This window comes from Sapajus apella, unplaced genomic scaffold (genome assembly GCF_009761245.1).
Source record: "Sapajus apella isolate SASKATOON/1434 unplaced genomic scaffold, GSC_monkey_1.0 scaffold46, whole genome shotgun sequence".
NCBI lineage: Eukaryota > Metazoa > Chordata > Mammalia > Primates > Cebidae > Sapajus > Sapajus apella.
In genome coordinates this window covers 5,534,957-5,554,021 of record NW_022436986.1, presented here as the reverse complement: position 1 = coordinate 5,554,021, position 19,065 = coordinate 5,534,957, and the positions used below count along the sequence as shown (strand labels likewise).

At 37.5% G+C, this 19,065-nt stretch overlaps 1 protein-coding gene and 1 long non-coding RNA gene across 6 annotated transcripts in view; both read right to left on the bottom strand.

Annotated features, from left to right (window-relative positions):
- Nucleotides 1-19,065, bottom strand: part of TGFBR1 (transforming growth factor beta receptor 1) — a 51,138-nt gene that overhangs the window by 24,776 nt on the left and 7,297 nt on the right. The window contains exon 1 of one of the 5 annotated variants that reach the window (XM_032240179.1): nucleotides 9,302-9,930. The exons of 3 other annotated variants lie outside the window; for them this stretch is intronic. Coding sequence is in view for 1 of the 2 variants with exons in the window: in XM_032240178.1 (XP_032096069.1) it covers nucleotides 1,490-1,493 (4 nt within the window). In the remaining variant the exon portion in view is untranslated. Of the gene's footprint in view, nucleotides 1-1,489; nucleotides 7,365-9,301; nucleotides 9,931-19,065 lie in introns of those variants that run through there. One more of the 5 variants, XM_032240178.1, reaches the window with a different exon arrangement.
- LOC116524754 lies at nucleotides 6,587-19,030 on the bottom strand. Its single transcript, XR_004257475.1, has 3 exons — nucleotides 15,898-19,030; nucleotides 7,071-7,074; nucleotides 6,587-6,597 (listed from the first exon to the last, which is right to left on the bottom strand). It is a non-coding gene; the product is annotated as an uncharacterized LOC116524754 (long non-coding RNA).

Sequence of the window (19,065 nt, the reverse complement as noted above, 5' to 3'; positions counted from 1 at the left end):
GAAACAAAGTACATTTAAATTTGTAAGGTTATACTTTTTTTTTAAGCCAGCCCCAAACTAAGCATTCACATACTCCTCCTTTGAGGGGCAATGTGTGAAAACACTACCATCCATTAACTGTAGGCTAATGCCATTTCAGTTGGTTTCTGGGTAATGGAGTAACAGAAACAGATTTGTACTGAGCCAGACACTCTCTATTGTCCTTGGTGCAAACCCTAAAAAAGTCATGTATATTCTGGCCAGAACTGGGGCATTCTCTTGTGAAGTCAGGCAGACTACACCAGTAAGAATATATAAATGCTCCAAGCACATAGGCAGCCTAACTACAGAAGCCACTGGTGGCAAAAAACTAGCTTCATACCCACTTATATCTACTTGATCTTTATGGCTTAACCCCAGGAGTGACCTCTTTAGGGAAGCCTTCTAAACATCACCAACACCTTCCCATACATCCAGATACACACATCTTCAACCATGCTCTCTGATGAAATGCAAAAACACACACTGCTTACCAGAATTGCTAGTTTTGTTTTTCTCTCTCCTATGAAACTGTAAACTCCATGAGGCCAGATACCTGTATTAATCATTTCTGTGTATCTGCCATCTAACACCATGCCTGATACACAGCAGCATCCAAAAAATACTTGTTGAATCACAATCATAGAATGGGTACATAATTTCACCATGGTCTCATGAAATTGCAAAGCAAAGACAGTCTTAAAACCAAACGTTCCAATTACTTGTTGGCAAGAGAAAAAAAAAAGGAGTCTCGGTATGTGGAATGGCCATCTATGAGGAGAGCAGGGAGGTCCACCGTAACTAGAAAAGGAGTGGCTAGGTAGACAGAGGCAGGACAGAGAAAGCTAACTTCCCGAACAGCTAACTTGCTGTACAAGAAAGGGTTAATTCAGCAGGACTGAGTTGCTCAGAGCCTGCACATTCCCAAGAAAGACCTATCTTTAAAACCAGCTTTGGCTGGCTTCTGGTAGAGGAGCTCTAAACTTTTGGAATATTCTCCCTGACAAGAATATTTCTATATGCCTGAGGCCTTGGGTCACATGGTACCAATTTTGCCAGATAGCTTATTCTAACAATGTTACAGTGAACACCTATTACTGCTGGGGGCCGGGTGGGGGATGTCTGAGGGGCTGAAGCCTGTCACTCAGGTGCTGCAAGCCTAAGTGACTGACCAACAATAAAAACTCTGGACACCAAGGCTCAAGTGAGCTTCCCTGGTTCACAACTTCGTGCATGTTGTCACATGTTTTTGAGACAATTAAGGCCATCTATGCTATTCTACTGGAATGGGACACCTGGAAACGTGTGCCTGATTTCTCCTAGACTTCACTCCGGGTGCCTTTTCCTTTTGCTGATGTTAATCTGTCTGGTTTTGCTGTAATAAACTATAACCACGACTATAACAGCTTTTCTGAGTCCTGTGAGTCCTTCTAGCAAATCAAGTCTGAGGGTGGCCCTGGAGACTCCCAACTCATGTGCTAAACTCAAATTCAGGAATGTCAGGTTCTCCTCAAGTAGTTGTTTCTTGGTTGTTGCTTAATTCACACACTTGTCTATTATCTTTACAGACCAGTAAAGTTTTACCTTAATCATTATTAAAAATGCTTTATTCATAAACAGGTCAGATATTTGCTTCTTAAGTATGAAAGAAACCGAAGAAAATTACGAGACACAATCATAATATATTTTAAAACTGCTAAAAGAGATAGTAATTATTCATGACAATGTGTGATGGTGATGGCTATCTGGGTATAATTTCCTAAGGAGGAATTCTGAACCAGGAATTCATGGACTGGCTTCAAAGGTACATGAATTCCATAAAACTATAAGCCTAATGTTATATGTATTCGCATTTTCACGGAAAAGCTTTCAAAATAACTCACAAAGGAGTCTGTGACCCACAAAGCATTAAACTATCATCATAGGAGGCTGTCATAATTCTCTCCTAAATCCTCTTTACTCATGATTAGTCATTCAACCCACGTTTTCTAAGCATTACTTTTATCAGTTCCTCTACCAAAAGCTTAGTATACAAAGATTAATTAACTAATGGTCACGGCCCTTGAAGAGCTTCAACAACAAGTGAAGCAGAACACTGTAATACAATGTGGCAACCACTATACATAAAAAATACTGCCATGAATACTCTCCCAGTTCTCAGATCACCAGGGCTCCCCTATGTTTATGATATAAGGGCTAAACACCTGGCCTAACAAGACTTGTAGTTTGGGGTTCCAATTTACTTCTCACATGACAAATGCTATCTAGGGCCACACACCTCTCACCATTATCATAATCATGTCTTTCATGACCTTGGTCTTTACATATACCACCTCTCTGTCTCGTTTAAACTTATCTTCTTATCTGACTCATCCTTTAAGACCCTATTCCAATAGGATCTTTTCCATGATGTGCTCTAAACCTCACCCTTACCTTCACAATAATTGGTAGCTCCTTTCAATATGTTCCTTTGCATACCTTTAGGACAGTGAAAATCAATCGATTTACAGTTTGCTGTTAAACTGTCTTTCATTGCCTTAGGAAGGGCCAAGCTTGTTTTGTTTTTCACATCTCTGCTGGTTCCTTAGATAGTGATCAGAAAAATATTTGCTAAAACAATGTTTCTGAAATATATTGGGAGATAAAAGGATGTATACGTTGTATACAAGTTTTAAACAAATATTTTCATTTCAAAGATAATACAAAAATAAGGATAAACATTAAAGATCATGAGTAGCCACTATCTAAACACTGGCACTAGGCTTTCACTGCTGCTTCTTCAGCTGTGTGAAGATCTCCTTCAGCCAAATGTCCTTGTGGCACACTACACACAGCGTAAGTTTCATGGTCATTCTAAAAGAAAGAGTAAAAAATAAAAGGAACTCAAATCATCAGAGCATATGGCAATACAGGCATGGCATGCATATTGAAAAGCCAATAGCCTAACAGCCAATATCATATGTGCACTTTATTATATGCAAGTGTTATATGGGTCCTATGTGTGTAGTAAAATCTGCAAATATTTGTTAGCAGTAAATGTAATTGTAGGAATGCAATGATGTTTTTCCATTCTCATTTCCAGCAATAACTGGTTTAGAAAATCATTTAATGAAGATTTCAATAATGTCATAATATTAACTATATCTTCCAATAAATAAAACAGCTGACATTTCTGTAAAACTTATAAGCCTATATTTGAGGAATGCTTGCTGGCAAGTGTTTTGATTAGGTACGATGTCTCATTCTGAACATACCCATAAAGCTTTGAAGTCATTAATACTCTCCTGCATAATATAACTGATGAGAAGAGGCACTGCTCACAGCTTTTATTATCACTGAAGTTAAAATACAGAAACAGATTTAAAATGGAATTAGACCTAAAGTTACTTTTTTCTACTGTGAAACCTAAACATCATCTGTCACACTGAATAACTGTATTCATTTGAATTTTGTTTTTTTGATAGTTGCCTTTGTATTTAATTTGCAGATTTGGTTTATAGTGGTGCATGAGCCAAGAACATAAGGGTTTTATATCTAGTTTCACGTCTACAGAATTTAAGTAACATTATGAAAAATACATATCAAAAATACATTCTGTACTTCTTTCAAGGGGGTCATTACATTACAGTAAACTTGAAAAAGTCAGTGCTAAAGGGTTTCTCTTAACTACTTTTTCAGTAAGAAGAAGAGGTCACTAGACAAATAAAAACATCTAGATAACACAAAGCTTAACTGGGCAAAGATTTCTCCCTCCAGGGAATTAAAAAATTCTATTTCTCCACTTGAAATCAGTCTTGTTTGACTACAGACTGCTGTTACATGATACGGCAAAATCGTTTAGGGAAAAACTAAAACGGGAATTTAAACTTTTCCATGAACATATGGGTTTTAATTGACATTTTCTTAACAATTTCAAATTTATTTTATTAATAGAGAGATTTGGCCCCTGGTTACCCACCCCTTTTATTCAACTAGGTTTTTAATTTTTAAATGCACATACAGGGCAAAATTTCAATCTAAAAAAGGGATACAATGACATCTCCTTCCCATTAGCCCAAAGCCCAAGTTCTCCTTAATCCACAACTCCAGCCCATCACTTTAACTCTTTCATTTGATTCTGCAATTATTTACTAAGCATCTCTATATGCCAGGTACAGTCTGGGCTATGAGGTTTAGGGATAAATAAGACAAGGTATTTGCACTTGAGTAGTTCACTAGGGTGGAAGAGAAAGGCATTAAACAGATAATTAAAATCCTGAGTCCTAAGGAGAATGATCAAAGTGTTTCTACTCTGCTGAGGTAGAAGAGATTATCAAGAAAAGCTTCGGCAGCATTCAAGTCAGAACTTGGAGAATATGTATAATTTGCTAGATAGATGAAGGTGAGAAAGCTTTCCTGACTGGGTTTTCTTTCTCAATGGCAGGATTTCATCCTTACAGGCTAGCATACCAAGTAAGATGATCAAATTTAAATTGTTCAAGAGGCTAACCACCATGTTTCATTTCATCAGGAAAACGAACATAATACCTTTCTGACCTATTTCATCACATGACTGAGCTAATCAAATGAGATACTGTACATTAACACATTTGGAAACTAACATTAATGATTATATAAACACACAGAATCATCCCATATGATAAATGGCATTGTTCCAATGTGATTTTTATTTGTAGGCCACCAAAGGTAAACTTCTTCCCAAAAGTAGTGACAAAATTCCGCTGTAGAATCCCAGACTAACAGAACCACATGAAACTTTGAATATCATCTAGGTAATTCAGTTCTGTCATTTTATTAATGAAGAAACCAAAACTTAAGAAAACTAAAATGATTAAAAAAAAAAAAAAAGAAAGAAAACCAAAATGATTTATACCAATATTCTATCCAGATTACAAGGTGGATGTGAATTCCCACGATATTATCATCACCACCCCACAAGTAAAATCTATGCAACTATTTGCTGTATCGCTATCCACATGCTAAGTAACCCTAAACTTTAGACTCCCAGGTGGACCTGATTTGGTTTAGACTTCTACAGTTGACTCCTCCACTTGATAACAAAAATAAGAACCAAATCCCCTGTTACATACCTTTCTACTACACTGTCCAACTTTGTTTCCATGCCCCAATCTCTAATAGTAGGCACAGTTTTCTTAGTTTTGAGATGCACACTTCTCTAAGCTTTACATTTCTAAAATCTGGATACAATTTACAATCAAAGTAAAAATACTGAAAGGTTAAGACATGATGAGTTGCCATAACCTATGTATGTGCAAACTTGGCTATACAAAGAAGGTATTACAAGTTGCATATCCCTCATGGAAAATGCTCAGGACCAAAAGTGTTTTGGATTTGGGATTTTTTTTCAGATTTTGGAATATCTGCATTGAGACATCTTGGGAATGGGACCAAGTCTAAATATAAAATTCACTCATGTTTCATATATGCTTTACATATATAGCCTGAAGGTAATTTAATATTTTAAATAATTTTGAGCATGAAACAAAGTTTGTGTTAAAGTACTTACGTGTAGAATTTTCCATTTGTGGCAGAATTTCGGATTAGGGTGTTTGACTTGTATTCGTTTCACCATTACTTTAATTATTTGCCTTGGTAGCTCCCTTGCAACTAGACTTTAACTTAGGTTGAACAAGGATTTCAGTATGATTCAGCACTAAAACGAAAAGCTACTATGTACACAGAAAATTATATCAGACCCACGCCAGGAAATACAATTACTAGCAGTGAAATTTCCAAACATTGCAGAATAAATCAGAATTTTCAAAGTTTGCAGATGTTAGTATGTGACATTTGGTACATCAAAGGAAGTGACATGAGGAAAAAGAGACAACAGGACCCTTCGGATTATTATCCACAGAATTATAGTATCAGGTTAACAGCTCTCAGGTTAACATCCCAAGCTGAGATCTTGGCTCTTGGTCCCAATATAAAGGATTTCCTTGGTTGCCTCATTTCAGTATGTCTCGAGGCCACACATGGAAGTACTATTACTTCTACCTAATGCCAGGGATACCCAGGGTTAATTCACAAGCCCATATGTCTTGCTAGAAAAGCTGAGAGATAGACAGCTGTGCATAGTACTAATATATGGAACAAACATTTCTATCACCCTTGTTAAAGAAATAAAAATTAGCATCAGAAACCTTGTCTTCCCGGGCTTAGTGTGTCATCATCTATACAACCTACCCATACTCTTTTTATGCATATGCTTGAAAACTCTTTCCTTTTTCAACCCTTGTTATTGGCCTTTTCCATTCTTCCATCATACATCTTCCTTCAATTCAGAAATCGACTGAAATCTCTCTTTGAAATTCACTAGCAATGCCCTTCTGGTCAAATTCAATAGTGTTTTCAAAATGTTTCAGGATATGAGACAGAATGCCACTCTTTATTAGTTTATAGGGCACTACACTTCCCAACATACTTTGCACTTGGCCTTTTACCTGTGCTCCAAGCTTGTATTTTAACTGCATGCAGGGAACACTCTGCTTGACTTACTTATCTATACAAAGTCAAGCTGAGTGTTTAAAATCCAGTCTTTTCACCACTCTGACTTTGCTGGTGATGACCCTTATTTTCCTCACCCTGCCCATTACAGCACAACTATACTTTTCTTTGCAGTGAGAGTATTTCCAAATATTACAAACATGTACCAACAGGCAAATAAATGGCATTGTTTTTTGATAAATTGGTTTTTGATAAAAGACCTAACATGCACAATGTCCTTTATTCAGTTTGCTTCTCCACAGCTGAAAGCAGATCACACCACTGCTGGCAAAGGTGAGGGCAAAAGTTAGAAGTTATTTAAAAAATCCTTTCAGGGCCTAGTGTCAGCCCTTTTTATCATCCAACCTATTCCTCTACCCCAGTTCTTCTGAGTAATCTGCCTTCCCTCTTTTCTCCATTCTCAACACCATGCCCCTTTTCCAAGGAGATGTGTCCTCTCTTCTTCCTCATCCACCTCTGAAGTAAAGCATACTATATAGAGTCTCCTCTTTCTTGTATTAAATATGTTACTTATTTCTGTATACGTGGCTAAAACCCTGACATCCAGCTCCCTCCAGCCTACTATCCTAGGTTTTGTTCCTCAAAATACTCAGTTATTTTCAATTCAACCCTCTTGGGCTACCCTGCAGCAGTAATATCAAAGTGAGCTTGTCAAAACAGATGACACCATATAATGTACACAAAATTTTCCTCTAGTCCAGGTAATATTTCACCCCTGAATTTAGGGCATCAGAATAAACATCTTTTTTCCAGATAAATTCCATTACTTCTGTCACTTTTTTTATTTTTTTGAGATAGAGTTTTGCTCTTGTTGTCCCAGCTGCAGTGCAATGGTGGAATCTCAGCTCACTGCAACCTCTACCTCCCAGGTTCAAACAATTCTCCTGCCTCAGCATCTGGAGTAGCTGGGATTACAGGTGCACGCCACCATGCCCAGCTAATTTTTTGTACTTTTAATAGAGACGGGGTTTCTCCATGTTGGTCAGGCTGGTCTCAAACTCCCGACCTCAGGTGATCCACCTGCCTCTGCCTCCCAAAGTGCTGGGATTACAGGCGTGAGCCACCGTACCCATCCTACTTCTGCTACTTTTAAAGAACTTAAGATGTTTCGTTTATCATTTAACCCACATCACATCTTAAAAGAACAAGGCACTCCCAAATTCACAAGCACTTGTTTTTCCACATTATCTTCATTTTCCAGTCTCCTAGTCTCTATGGAATTAGCCAATATAATGTTAACTGATATCAGAGAAAACACACTAAGAATAGGCTGCACAAATGGCAAGATGGGATTTAACAGGGCAACTAATACAAACGCTTTGATTTAGATTCGAAATAAATCACCCAAGTACAGCATAAAGATCTGCTTAGAGGATCTGAGGAGTTTAACAACACATTTTAAAAGAAGCAGAGCCTTTAAAAAGTATCTTTTAATCCATTAATTCTACTCAGAGTTTGGTCTAAGGACACAATAGGTGAGAGCAAAAATCTAAGCTCACAGATGCTCATTATAGTATTTTATGACTGAAAACAACCTATGTGAATGACAATACAATGACAGAATGAATCCCGATACAATCATAAATGGAAGACTATAGCCATTAAAACTGGCATTTTAGAAGCATGTTTAAGGACAAGGAAATGGTCCTACTACTAAACGGCAGGAAGTAAAGCTGTATAGTGTGATTACAATTACAGTCCTGTCAAGTGACCTTGTTTTTGTTCCACTTTAATGAGTTAAGGGGATATTTTAATATACAGAGCAGATGTGTGTACTTTACCTTACCCCAGGCCCTGAAAAGAGATGGAGAAACTTCTATGTCTAATGGTAAGTGCTAAAACAATAACCAAATTTCTTATTTCCTCTCCATCTAAGCATGCTTTTACACAGTTTCTTTTTAGATTTTAATTTGACTAGTGGGTAGGCATTACAAGGATATGGTAGTTAAGTTGATGGAACTGAGACAAAAAGACTTAAGTTCAAATCCTATCTTTGCTAGTCAGGCACTAAGTAATCCTGAGGAAATCACTTAACTTATTTGAACCTAAATTTCTTCAGCTTCCTAAATTTATAACATACTAACAGTACCATCTCAGAAGGTTTGAGAGTTAATGAGATAGCATAAATATAATACTCAGGACAGTGTCCAGTACATAATAAAATGCTCAAAAATTAGTTTATGCACTTTTTCAACAAGTATTTCTTTAGCCAGTCCCTGCTCTAGATGCTAGACAGAGAATCAGAGCTAATGTTGAGATGGCTCTAGGAGGCAATACTGACACAGAACACAATATAAACCACATGCACATAAAACAGCAAATGTTCATGGTATGCATCATCTCTTTCTCCTTCATAAATATTCATACAGTTTTTAACACTATGACTGAACAGACCTGGCTCAAGAACTTCACTGTAGCAGCATTAGGCACATACAGAAAGTATATTTTCAGTTCCAACCCAAATTAACAGTGTAGGGACATATCCAGTGTGTTTAGGTAATATCTCTAACTAATAAATAAGTTAATATCTAATTAGCCATAAAATATTCATGCTGGAAGGAATATAAACAGAAATATAAGATCCCATCCCCTTTACAGATGAAGAAACAGAAATGTCCTAACACTTACTTCAACATAATCTAGATTTATTCCAAAAGCACACAAAGGAAAGAAAGGATTACTTGATAATCCGGTGATTTCCACCCCTACTTCCCACAACCCCCAATGTAGGACAAAATGAAAAATTCAACCTTTCCCTTTGGAAAGCATGAGTGGCTGTAGGAGACACTGGCTTGGCTGCAATAAGGTGTAATGATGAACGTAAATCAAAGTGGCAATCATCCTGAGCTAGAGGAACGACGAACAAAACAGAACTGTGGTAGAGAAGGAACTGTGGTAAGAGAAGGAAGTGGTTACCACTCCCAGCTGCCACTGACTCAGGGCAGAGGAGAGCAATCCTGGCCAGCAAACAGCAAAAGATCTGTTGGAGCCATAGTTGAAGAAATGAACTGATGGTGCTGTGCAGTTAGTAATTTTAGAAGCAGAAAGCAGGGCCTGAACACCTTTTCTCAGAACAGAACAGTGTATGTAACCTGTGTAGGAAGAAAGAAAAAACCTTTAGGAGGACAGAGATAATTAGGATATCTCTGACCTCAAGTTCAAAATGTAGAGAACATGCCACTGATAAATGATGATGCAAAGTGCACGGATCAGAGGACACAGAAGGGAGATTTCTCCGAAAGACGACACCTAAACTAAGACTTAAGGAAAGCTAGTGAAGAAAGGAAAGTCATTTCAGGGAGAGGATACACAAAAACATCGTACAGAGAAGCCAAAGTAAAAGTTTGAGCCGGGCATGGTGGCACACGCCTGTAGTCCCAGGTACTTGGAAGGCTGAGGTAGGAGGATCACTTGAACCCCAGGAATTTGAGGCTGCAGTGGGCCGAGATCAGGCCACAGCACTCCAGCTTGGGCAACAGAGTGAGATCCTGTCTCAAAAAAAAAAAAAAAAAAAAAAAAGGAGTAAGGGAGTTTGGCAGTTTAGGTGATGTAAACAAAAACCAAAAAAACTGATAAAATTTAACAGCTGTTCATGATTTTTAAAAATCTTAGTAAACTGATAAAATTCAACAGCTCTTCATGATCTTTAAAAATCTTAGTAAACAGTAGAACTGTTTAAAAAAATTCTGAAATAATCAGATTAAGGAAAAGGCATAAAGCAGGCATTACACTTGTTGCATGACTGTCAGTTTCCCCCTGAAATCACAATAAGAAAAGGATATCTATCACTCCTCCTCAACCCTGTATTAGAGGTCTGAGTGTAATAAGTCAGAAATGAACAAAAGGAAGATAGACTGGAAAGAAACAGAACTATCATTACTTGCAGATGACAACTGTGTACATAGAAAATCCAAAAGTGACCTACACATCAACTATTAGAATCAATTAGTAAATCTAGCATGGTCACCAATATAAGGTTACTCACTATACAAAAATAAAATAAAACAATCATTCTTAAACCAGCAGCAAATAGAAAACATATTTTAAAAATCTAAAAACTAGGAATAAACCTAACAAAAGGTAAGACCTCTGCACGGAAAGCTTAAAAAATATTACTTATTGATAGAAATTACAAAGGAGATAAAATTTAAAATGTATTTATAAATGGAGAAAAATGACAAGTTCCTAACTGGAAGATTCAACACTGTAAAGAGGTCAATATTCCATAAAGTGATCTGTCGATTCAATAAAATCAAATCAGAATCCCCACAGGGTTTTTATTCAGTGGGAAGTGACAAGTTGATTCTAAAATTCATATGGAAAAACACATCCCAGGATAACCAAAGCAATCTTTGGAAAGCCTACATTACTAGATATTAAGACTCCTAATATTATAATAATTAAGACAGTATGGTAATGGCACAAGGACAAATAGGCAAACAGAACAGAGATTCCAGAGAAATAGACCCTCACATGTACACAACCTCTTGATTTATGATGAAGGTGATACTATTGTACACTGGAAGAAAGAAGGTATTAACAATAAATTGTTCTGAGTCAACTGGATATGTATATTTTAAAAATAATAAAGATCTCATACCATAATAACCAACTCTCGATGGACTATAAGGTAAAACAAACAACATTTGGGTCAGAAAGAGTAAGCAAACAGGATTCACAAGGCACTTAACCTTAAAGAAAAAAACTGAAGGCCAGGTACAGTGGCTGATGCCTGTAATCCCAGCACTTTGGGAGGCTGAGGCAGGTGGATCACCTGAGGTCAGGAGTTCAAGACCAGCCTGGCCAACATGGCAAAACCCCATCTCTACCAAAAAAAAAAAAAAAAAAAAATTAGTCAGACATGGTAGTGGGCACCTGTAATCCCAGCTACACAGAAGGCTGAGCCCAGAGAATTGTTTGAACCCAGGAAGGCGGAGGTTGCAGTGAGCCAAGATCATACCATTGCACTCCAGCCTGGGTGACAGAGTGAGACTCTGGCTCAAAAAAAAAGAAAAGAAAAGAAAAGAAATTGAACCTATACTACCGTAAATACATTAAAGTTTATCAGAGGCCGGGTGCGGTGGCTCAAGCCTGTAATCCCAGCACTTTGGGAGGCCGAGGCGGGTGGATCACGAGGTCAAGAGATCGAGACCATCCTGGTCAACATGGTGAAACCCCGTCTCTACTAAAAATACAAAAAAAAAAAAAATTAAAAAGAAGTTTATCAGAAAGATATCATTCTCTTTGGTCATTTTTCTATCCATGGTGCTCTTTTTAGATATTAATTTTTCTATTCATGTTGTCCTTCTAAAATATTTGTTTTTAAATAATAATGCATTTGCAAAGACTACAGATCAATTTTTTTTCCTTAACTTTTTTCTATATTCCTGTTACTTAGTTGCTCTTTCTCTAGCTTGATTTTCAAATTTCTTGCTCTCAAATTTTCCATTGGGTACCACTTTAGCAAAAGTCCCACTACTTTTGGCATGTAGAGCTTTGTCCATTTAGATGGTTTATAATTGTAACTCTAACTTCTACTTTAAGGGATCATTGAGAAGAGTAATCTTAAATTTTCAAGTGGACCTATTATTTTGGCTTTAAAAAACTCGACTTCTGTAAGGACATGGTGGCTCATGCCTGTAATCCTAGCACTTTGGGAAGCTGAGGCAGATGGACCCCTTGAGTTCATCTATTTGGAGTTTGAGACCAGCTGGGCAACATGGTGAAACCCCATCTCTACAGAAAAATACAAAAGATTAGCCAAGTGTGATGGTGGGTATCTGTAGTCCTAGCTACTTGTGTGGCTGAGGTATGTGGATCACTTAAGCCTCGGAGGCAGAGGTGAGCAGAGATCATGCCACTGCACTCCAACCTGTGTAAAAGAGAAAGACTCTGTCTCAAAAAGACAACAAAAAAAAATGTTGATTTCAAATTTGAGTGTTATGAACCTCCACATCATCGATTTCTTGGAAAACTCCAGAAGTATTCTGAAAGAATGCTATTTGTGATTACAAATTGGAATATGTTAAATTTTTAGGTTATATCTTATTTTCTTAATCTATAAACAATGATTTTATGAATTTCTTCTTGAATTTTTAATAGTTTTGGTCTTTTATATTTTAAAGCTCTTTTATTAGTTGCACAAAGGTTAATGACATGTCTTATGGAACAGTACATTTTATCAATGTAAAATACACCTTTCTTCCCTTTAATGAAGTTTATCTTCTCAGGTATTAATCTTACCATATCTACCTTTACATTGTCAGATTCACCTTTTCCTTTTCCGTTATTTTCAACTTTCTGCTGTCATTTTAAGTGACTCTTGGGAAAAAAAAAAAAGATAGATTTGCAGGCCCGTGTGTGTACTAATCCAATCTAAGAATTCATTTCAAACAGGGGAACTTAACCCCTCAGCATCCATGGACTTACAGCTACCAGGTAATTACCAACTTTTTTTTAGGTTTTATTTTTATCAAGGTTACATATGTACAGAGTTTATGTTGCCAAATAGTTCTACAAAGCTGGGCATGGTGCCTCACGCCTGTAATCCAAACACTTTGGGAAGTAAATGTGGGAGGATTGTTTAAGCCCAGGAGTTTGAGACCAGCCTGAACAAGATGACAAAACCTTGTCTCAACGAAAAATACCTACAAAAATTAGCTGGGTATGGTGGTGCATGCCTGTAGTCTCAGCCACTCAGGAGGATTGCTTAAGCCCAAAATATGGAGCCTTCAGTAAGCCACTGTACCACAACACTCCAGCCTGGGCAACAGAACAAGACCCTGACTCAAAAAAAAAAAAAAAAAAAAAGTTCTACAACACTGTTACCATAAAAAAGTAGCAGCTCCAACATTCAACTCTTTCCATTTCCTGTTCCAGAAGCAAACACATTCTACTCTAATGAATTCTCTTGGTATCAGCTTTATATTACTCCTATCCCTATGCAAAACAAAAACTTGCTGAACCTAGCCACAAGAGAGATGCACTGTTAGAAATTTTGGAGACTGGGTGAACTATATAAGCTTTAATGTTCTTGCCTCCCCTCATCTGAAATGTTCATTTCCTTTTGTCAAACAAAATGCCAAAGTAAGCAGTTAAATTCTGGTTGCAGTCTCCCAGAAGAACACAGCTGAATTAAACCAAGCAAGGACAGAAAAGCCAGCCAAAATGAAGGAGCTTTTGTATTTTTTCTATAATATTCATATTTTTATAATATTTCTAGCCATTAAATTTTTGGACTCCCTTGGGGTATAAAGATACACATCTAATGTTGACTGAACTCCTTTCAGGGGAATGTTTGCCCTTTGAGACTAAACTATGTGTATATGAAAACTTAAGCTTGAGATGTGCTGTAACCAAGCTAATAAGGTTTTCAGACCTCAAAATCTACATGCCAGGACTTGGCATTAGGAATATGGGTTTCCAATTGCTGGTAACATTGATACGAGCATCTTGTCTACTGAAGAAAGCCTCTAGTGGTGGGTTGGTAACTAAAAGATAAGGATCTGCCAGGCTCAGAGGCATAAGGGTCTTGATGTTATTTATCCCTTGGAAAACGGAAGACACAACACAGAAGACTATCTCACAGAATTATGAAATCTATCTACAAGTCAGTAATTACTAGGCTCTACGTAATAGTTCAGAATGGTTCACAAGTGATTATACCCATTTCTTCCGTGAGACTTTCCTTTTTCCCACTTAGAGAGATTACACTAAATCAGATGGAAGCACCCAATTGCTTAGGGCAACTACACTATTTCCTCAGGGACACACCATCTGTTTGCAATGCACAGCTAATTCTGAGCCTGCTGGTCATTGCAGAGTTTCCCTTAAGGCTTCTGTCTAATGCCTAAAATCCCTTAAAATTCCTCCCCCCTTTCCCTTCTCCCACGGTATGGCAAGAGCAGGCTGGATCCTACAAAACTTAAATGATAGTGAGATCTAGCTAAAATATTTATGGCCTTATTTTTTTTTTTTTAAGAATAAAGTGGAAGAAACAATTATGATCTTGGGGAGAAAGAGTATGAGAGCAGGAAGACTCAAGTTTACATATGCATCAAAATAAGAAGGAAGAAAACAAAAGGACAAAGCACCACGGAAAGGAGGAAAGCTAAATAAGGAAAAGGGAGGAAAAAGAGCATCTCTTCCTGGTAATCTACAATGCTGTTAATCTGCCAGTGCCTTCGTGGGACTGGCAATTAGAAATTGTCTTTTCTCATTGACAAACATGACCAGACTCTGGCCCCTGGTTTGTAATTTTTTTTCCCAAATGTAAAATGAGACAAAATAACTAAAACTACTCTAACTTGTTTATTTTGATAAAATAATTATATATAATTATTGTGGAAGGAATATACAATATACAATCTTGGTGTTTTTATTTAAATCTATTGCATATTGAAGAACAAAATTAAAATGTCAGTTTTTCAATTGGGGAAAGTACTCAAACCAACAACCATGTGCTGAACAAAGAGACCCAATTAGAGCACATTATAGTTTGATTTGGAAATGAATACATCAAGCAAAAAATAAAAACTCATACATACATCGTGTGCATGCGTACAAATGAAAGGCCAGTTACAGCTTTTCTATCTCTGTATTTCTCTTCAAGTTTTAACTCTATCCTCCATGTTCAGTGCTCCCAAATATCTACATTAGTCCTAGTTTCTCGCAGAAAAAGCCATTTGTTTTTGCGTATTCCCAGGGGACCTATTTGTAATTCAATGCATATTTAAGGATCTTTTAATGTAGAAATGTAACAGGATGCCTGAACAAAGTGTCCTAGAACTATAAATACATGCTATTATGCAATCAGTGAGGTTTACACCTAAGAAATCTAGATGGAATGGTTTTCCTGAAGCAAATGAACAAAAATAAAAAGGTTCAGTCTTGGTGGTGAGAACAAGAAAACACTGGAACCAACCTAAGTTGAAGTAGTAGCTCAGCGACTGCAGGAAAAAAAAAAAAAAAAAGTGAATCCATTCAAATCATGGAGAGTGATAAACCCCACAAATTGTTTACTTTATTTCCCAGTGGCCCACGTACAAAGACTTCTACAAAATGTTCTGCTCAAAAACAGAGAGAAGCTTGTTTTTCCCAATGAAATCAGAATGCTTCTAACCAAAGAATGGCTTCATGCTAATATATGTGTGTATCTTTTATATGAATATTGGGATTACTGTGAGACTAGTATAGAAGGGCCACAAAGTGTGGTCTCTCTTCAAGTTATCATTCCCAATATCCATTACTCAGAAATGAGGCAGTTCCTCAAACAAGAAACCCAAGCAAAGACACTCTGGATCTTGGTGACTTGGACCTGTTTGAAGGTAAATGTCTGGCTCTGCCTTTCACCAGCACTCAGATGAACTGTATCAAATGGAGACACACTAAATGATAAGGGCATGAGAAAAACGTCTTTGTAAGCCAGACTGAACAGTTTCATGTTGCTCTCTATTCATTATCCTCTAGCTTTTAGAAAAGCTTGATTTAAATGTCCTAGCCTTACATCAGCTGTTCTATTGGCACTAGGAAAAGACTAATGTGTTCAAACTTGGATCAGAGACTTAAAGTGGAGAAGAAAGATGGCAGTAGCAGCACTAAACTGAACCCTCAATGTATGTTAAAAGGGAAGTCTGGGAACAAGAATCAGATTATTGCCAGATCCAGCAATAACCCCTTACCACCTAGAGAGTCTCCCTGTATTACAATCTTGGCTTTGGGGCTCCACTTTATTAAGGAAGGTGGCAGCCTCCTCATGAATTCTGGATAGGCAATAAGATCTATGCAAATTATCAGGCTTACTTATTTGCCTTGGTTACTAGAAAACTCAGAGCTAAGTATTGTGTTGAACTTCTAAAGCTTTCCTCAGCTAAACTTATGGATAATTGTTCTCTTTCCCTTTTTGACTTACTGAGTCCTATCTTTTGTGGTCAGTAGTTTTGGTCTTAATGAATTTGTTATTATTTCAAGCTTCCAAAATCCTTTTTTGGAAAATGACCAGAATACATGCCAATCAATGAATAAACTAACTTTTCTCATACAATACAAGAGTTACATTTTACATTTCTCATACAAGAGTTACAATTACAAGAGATACTGCTCATCTTGAAGTCATGAATCCTAGGGATATTTAGACTATATTTGGCTAAAATCGGTAAGCAAGAAAGCTTGGACTATACCCAAAAGTACAGAATGCTAGAGGAGAAACAGAGCTTAGAGATAAACAGGTCCAACCTCCCACCTAAAGCAAGAAATTTCTTCTACAATTTCTCAGACAGAAGATTATCTAGCCTCTGACTGAATAGTTCCAGTGTGACAGGGAACTTACTATCTTACAATGTTCCATTTATGATAGCTATGGTAGACAGAAAGATCTTTCTTATATTGAGCTGAAATCTGCCTGTCAGTCTAACTAATTCTAGTTCTTCATTACACAGACATGTATCTCCTCTTCCAGAAGACAGTCTTTCACTTATTTAAATATATAATTCCCATTTATTGAACACCTACTGGTGTCAGGCTATGTACTAGGTACTTTATAAATACTACTGTACACTAGTTTCACAATGATCAGGTAAGTTAGGAACTATCCTCCTTTGAAAAGTGAGTCACAGATACACTGACTATAACTACAGCCAGTTATGTTGGGGCTTATATACAAAATTCCTATAAACAAAGAATTCATTAAATTTCTGACAACCCAGTCACATGAATTGAATCTGCCTTCAAACTGGAAGAAAAACTTAAGTTAGAACAATCCAAATAGAAAAATAAAGATGGTCTAGGGATACAACAACATCAGTGTCTGGTTCATTGAGAGAAACAGCAGGAAAAGCATTTAAAAGGAAAGCCATCAGGGAGCTCCAGGAGATAGTAAAGCCGACACCTGTAACATCAGCAACCATGACCTGAGGCCTAGGCCACAAGGAGGAAACGGAAGTTTCCTCTTTTATCTCAGCCAAGAACCTCAAGACTCCCAAGAGATCAAAGGTATGACAAGAAAGCAGCACCATCTGAAGGTTAATTTCAATACAAGCAGAAGATTGCAAGTAATCCTGAATATGTATGTCTTAAGAGAGGTGGGGGAAAAATAGAAAGCATGGACCTGCAGAACAGGAGAAGAGAGAGAGAGGGAGAGAGAGAGGGGGGGGGGGGGGGAGAGAGAGAGAGAGAGAGAGAATATGAGGTGAATGCTAGATGCTAGTAGCCACTTCTCTGCTTAAGGCTTTCTCCCATTTCCAACTAAGTTTCATTTTTTTTTAATCTTTGCTGACTACTGAGGAATTTTATTCGGCTACCTTCACCTCAAACTCAACATGCTTAAACTAGAATTCATCTCCCCTTAATCCTTCTGGTGCCAAATTACTCATTAAGTTAAAGGCATTATCCAGCTATAAAAAAGCTTGGAGTCATTCTTTTTTCCTCTCATGGAGTCACTCTTAATTTCTCTACTCCACCTCTTTACAGCTAAGACCTACTGCCACCCAAGTATTTACTGAGTGCCTAGGATGCACCAGGCACTTCCTATGCACTTGAGATACACTGGTGAACAAAATGAAGACATCCACTTTCACGGAGCTTAGACTGACAGGAAGGAGACAATAAACAGTAACTAAGTATATATGATAAGTAAATAAATACAGTATGTTAGAAGATAGTCTTACAGAGAATGAAAGCACTGTAGGATGAGGACAATATTTTAAAAGGTGGCAGGATAAACCTCACTGAGAGAAAGGTGACATCTGAGCAAAGCCTTGCAGGAGGTGAGGGAGGAGACCATGCAGGCATGTGAGGGGAGAGCACACTCTCAAGGGAACAGCCACACAAAGGCCCTACTACTAATTCCCCTGATTTCTTTGTTTGAAATGTCATACAGTCACCATTTCACCCCATTCCCAATGCCATCAATCCAACTCCAAAATCTCCCTAGGTAGCCACCCTGATCCATTCCCTCTGTGGTACAATTAGACAATCTTTTTCCACCTTAAAACCACCCACCTGATTTTCAAGGCCCATAATTCTCTGAGCCCACCCTTTCCACCATGAACTTCCATTTCTCCCCTCAAAAATCTTGAAACTTAGAATGTTCCTTCTCCATATGTGCCATCCTCAGTCAAGGAGTGCCTCCTTTCCATCACACATTCACTCAAATCCCTATTCTCCTGCAAAGCACAGAGATAAGTCCTACCTCCTCTGTAAAGCAGTCCCTGTGGTTGCTACTATTGAGTCTGTAGTCATCATACTTCCTCAGCATCAATTTTTTTTTTTAAATCAAGACTGCCTCTTTTCCTATAGTTCTCATCATGTTGATCACTACTAAATATTTAATAAGAATAAATGACCTATTTTCTCTGTAAAACTGAAGCTCTTTGTCAATTTAAACACTTATTAGCTTTGATAAACTGCTGCAACAGAATGATTTTTATACTAAAAAAAAAAATGCGGGCCGGGCGCGGTGGCTCAAGCCTGTAAACCCAGCACTTTGGGAGGCTGAGGCGGGTGGATCACGAGGTCAAGAGA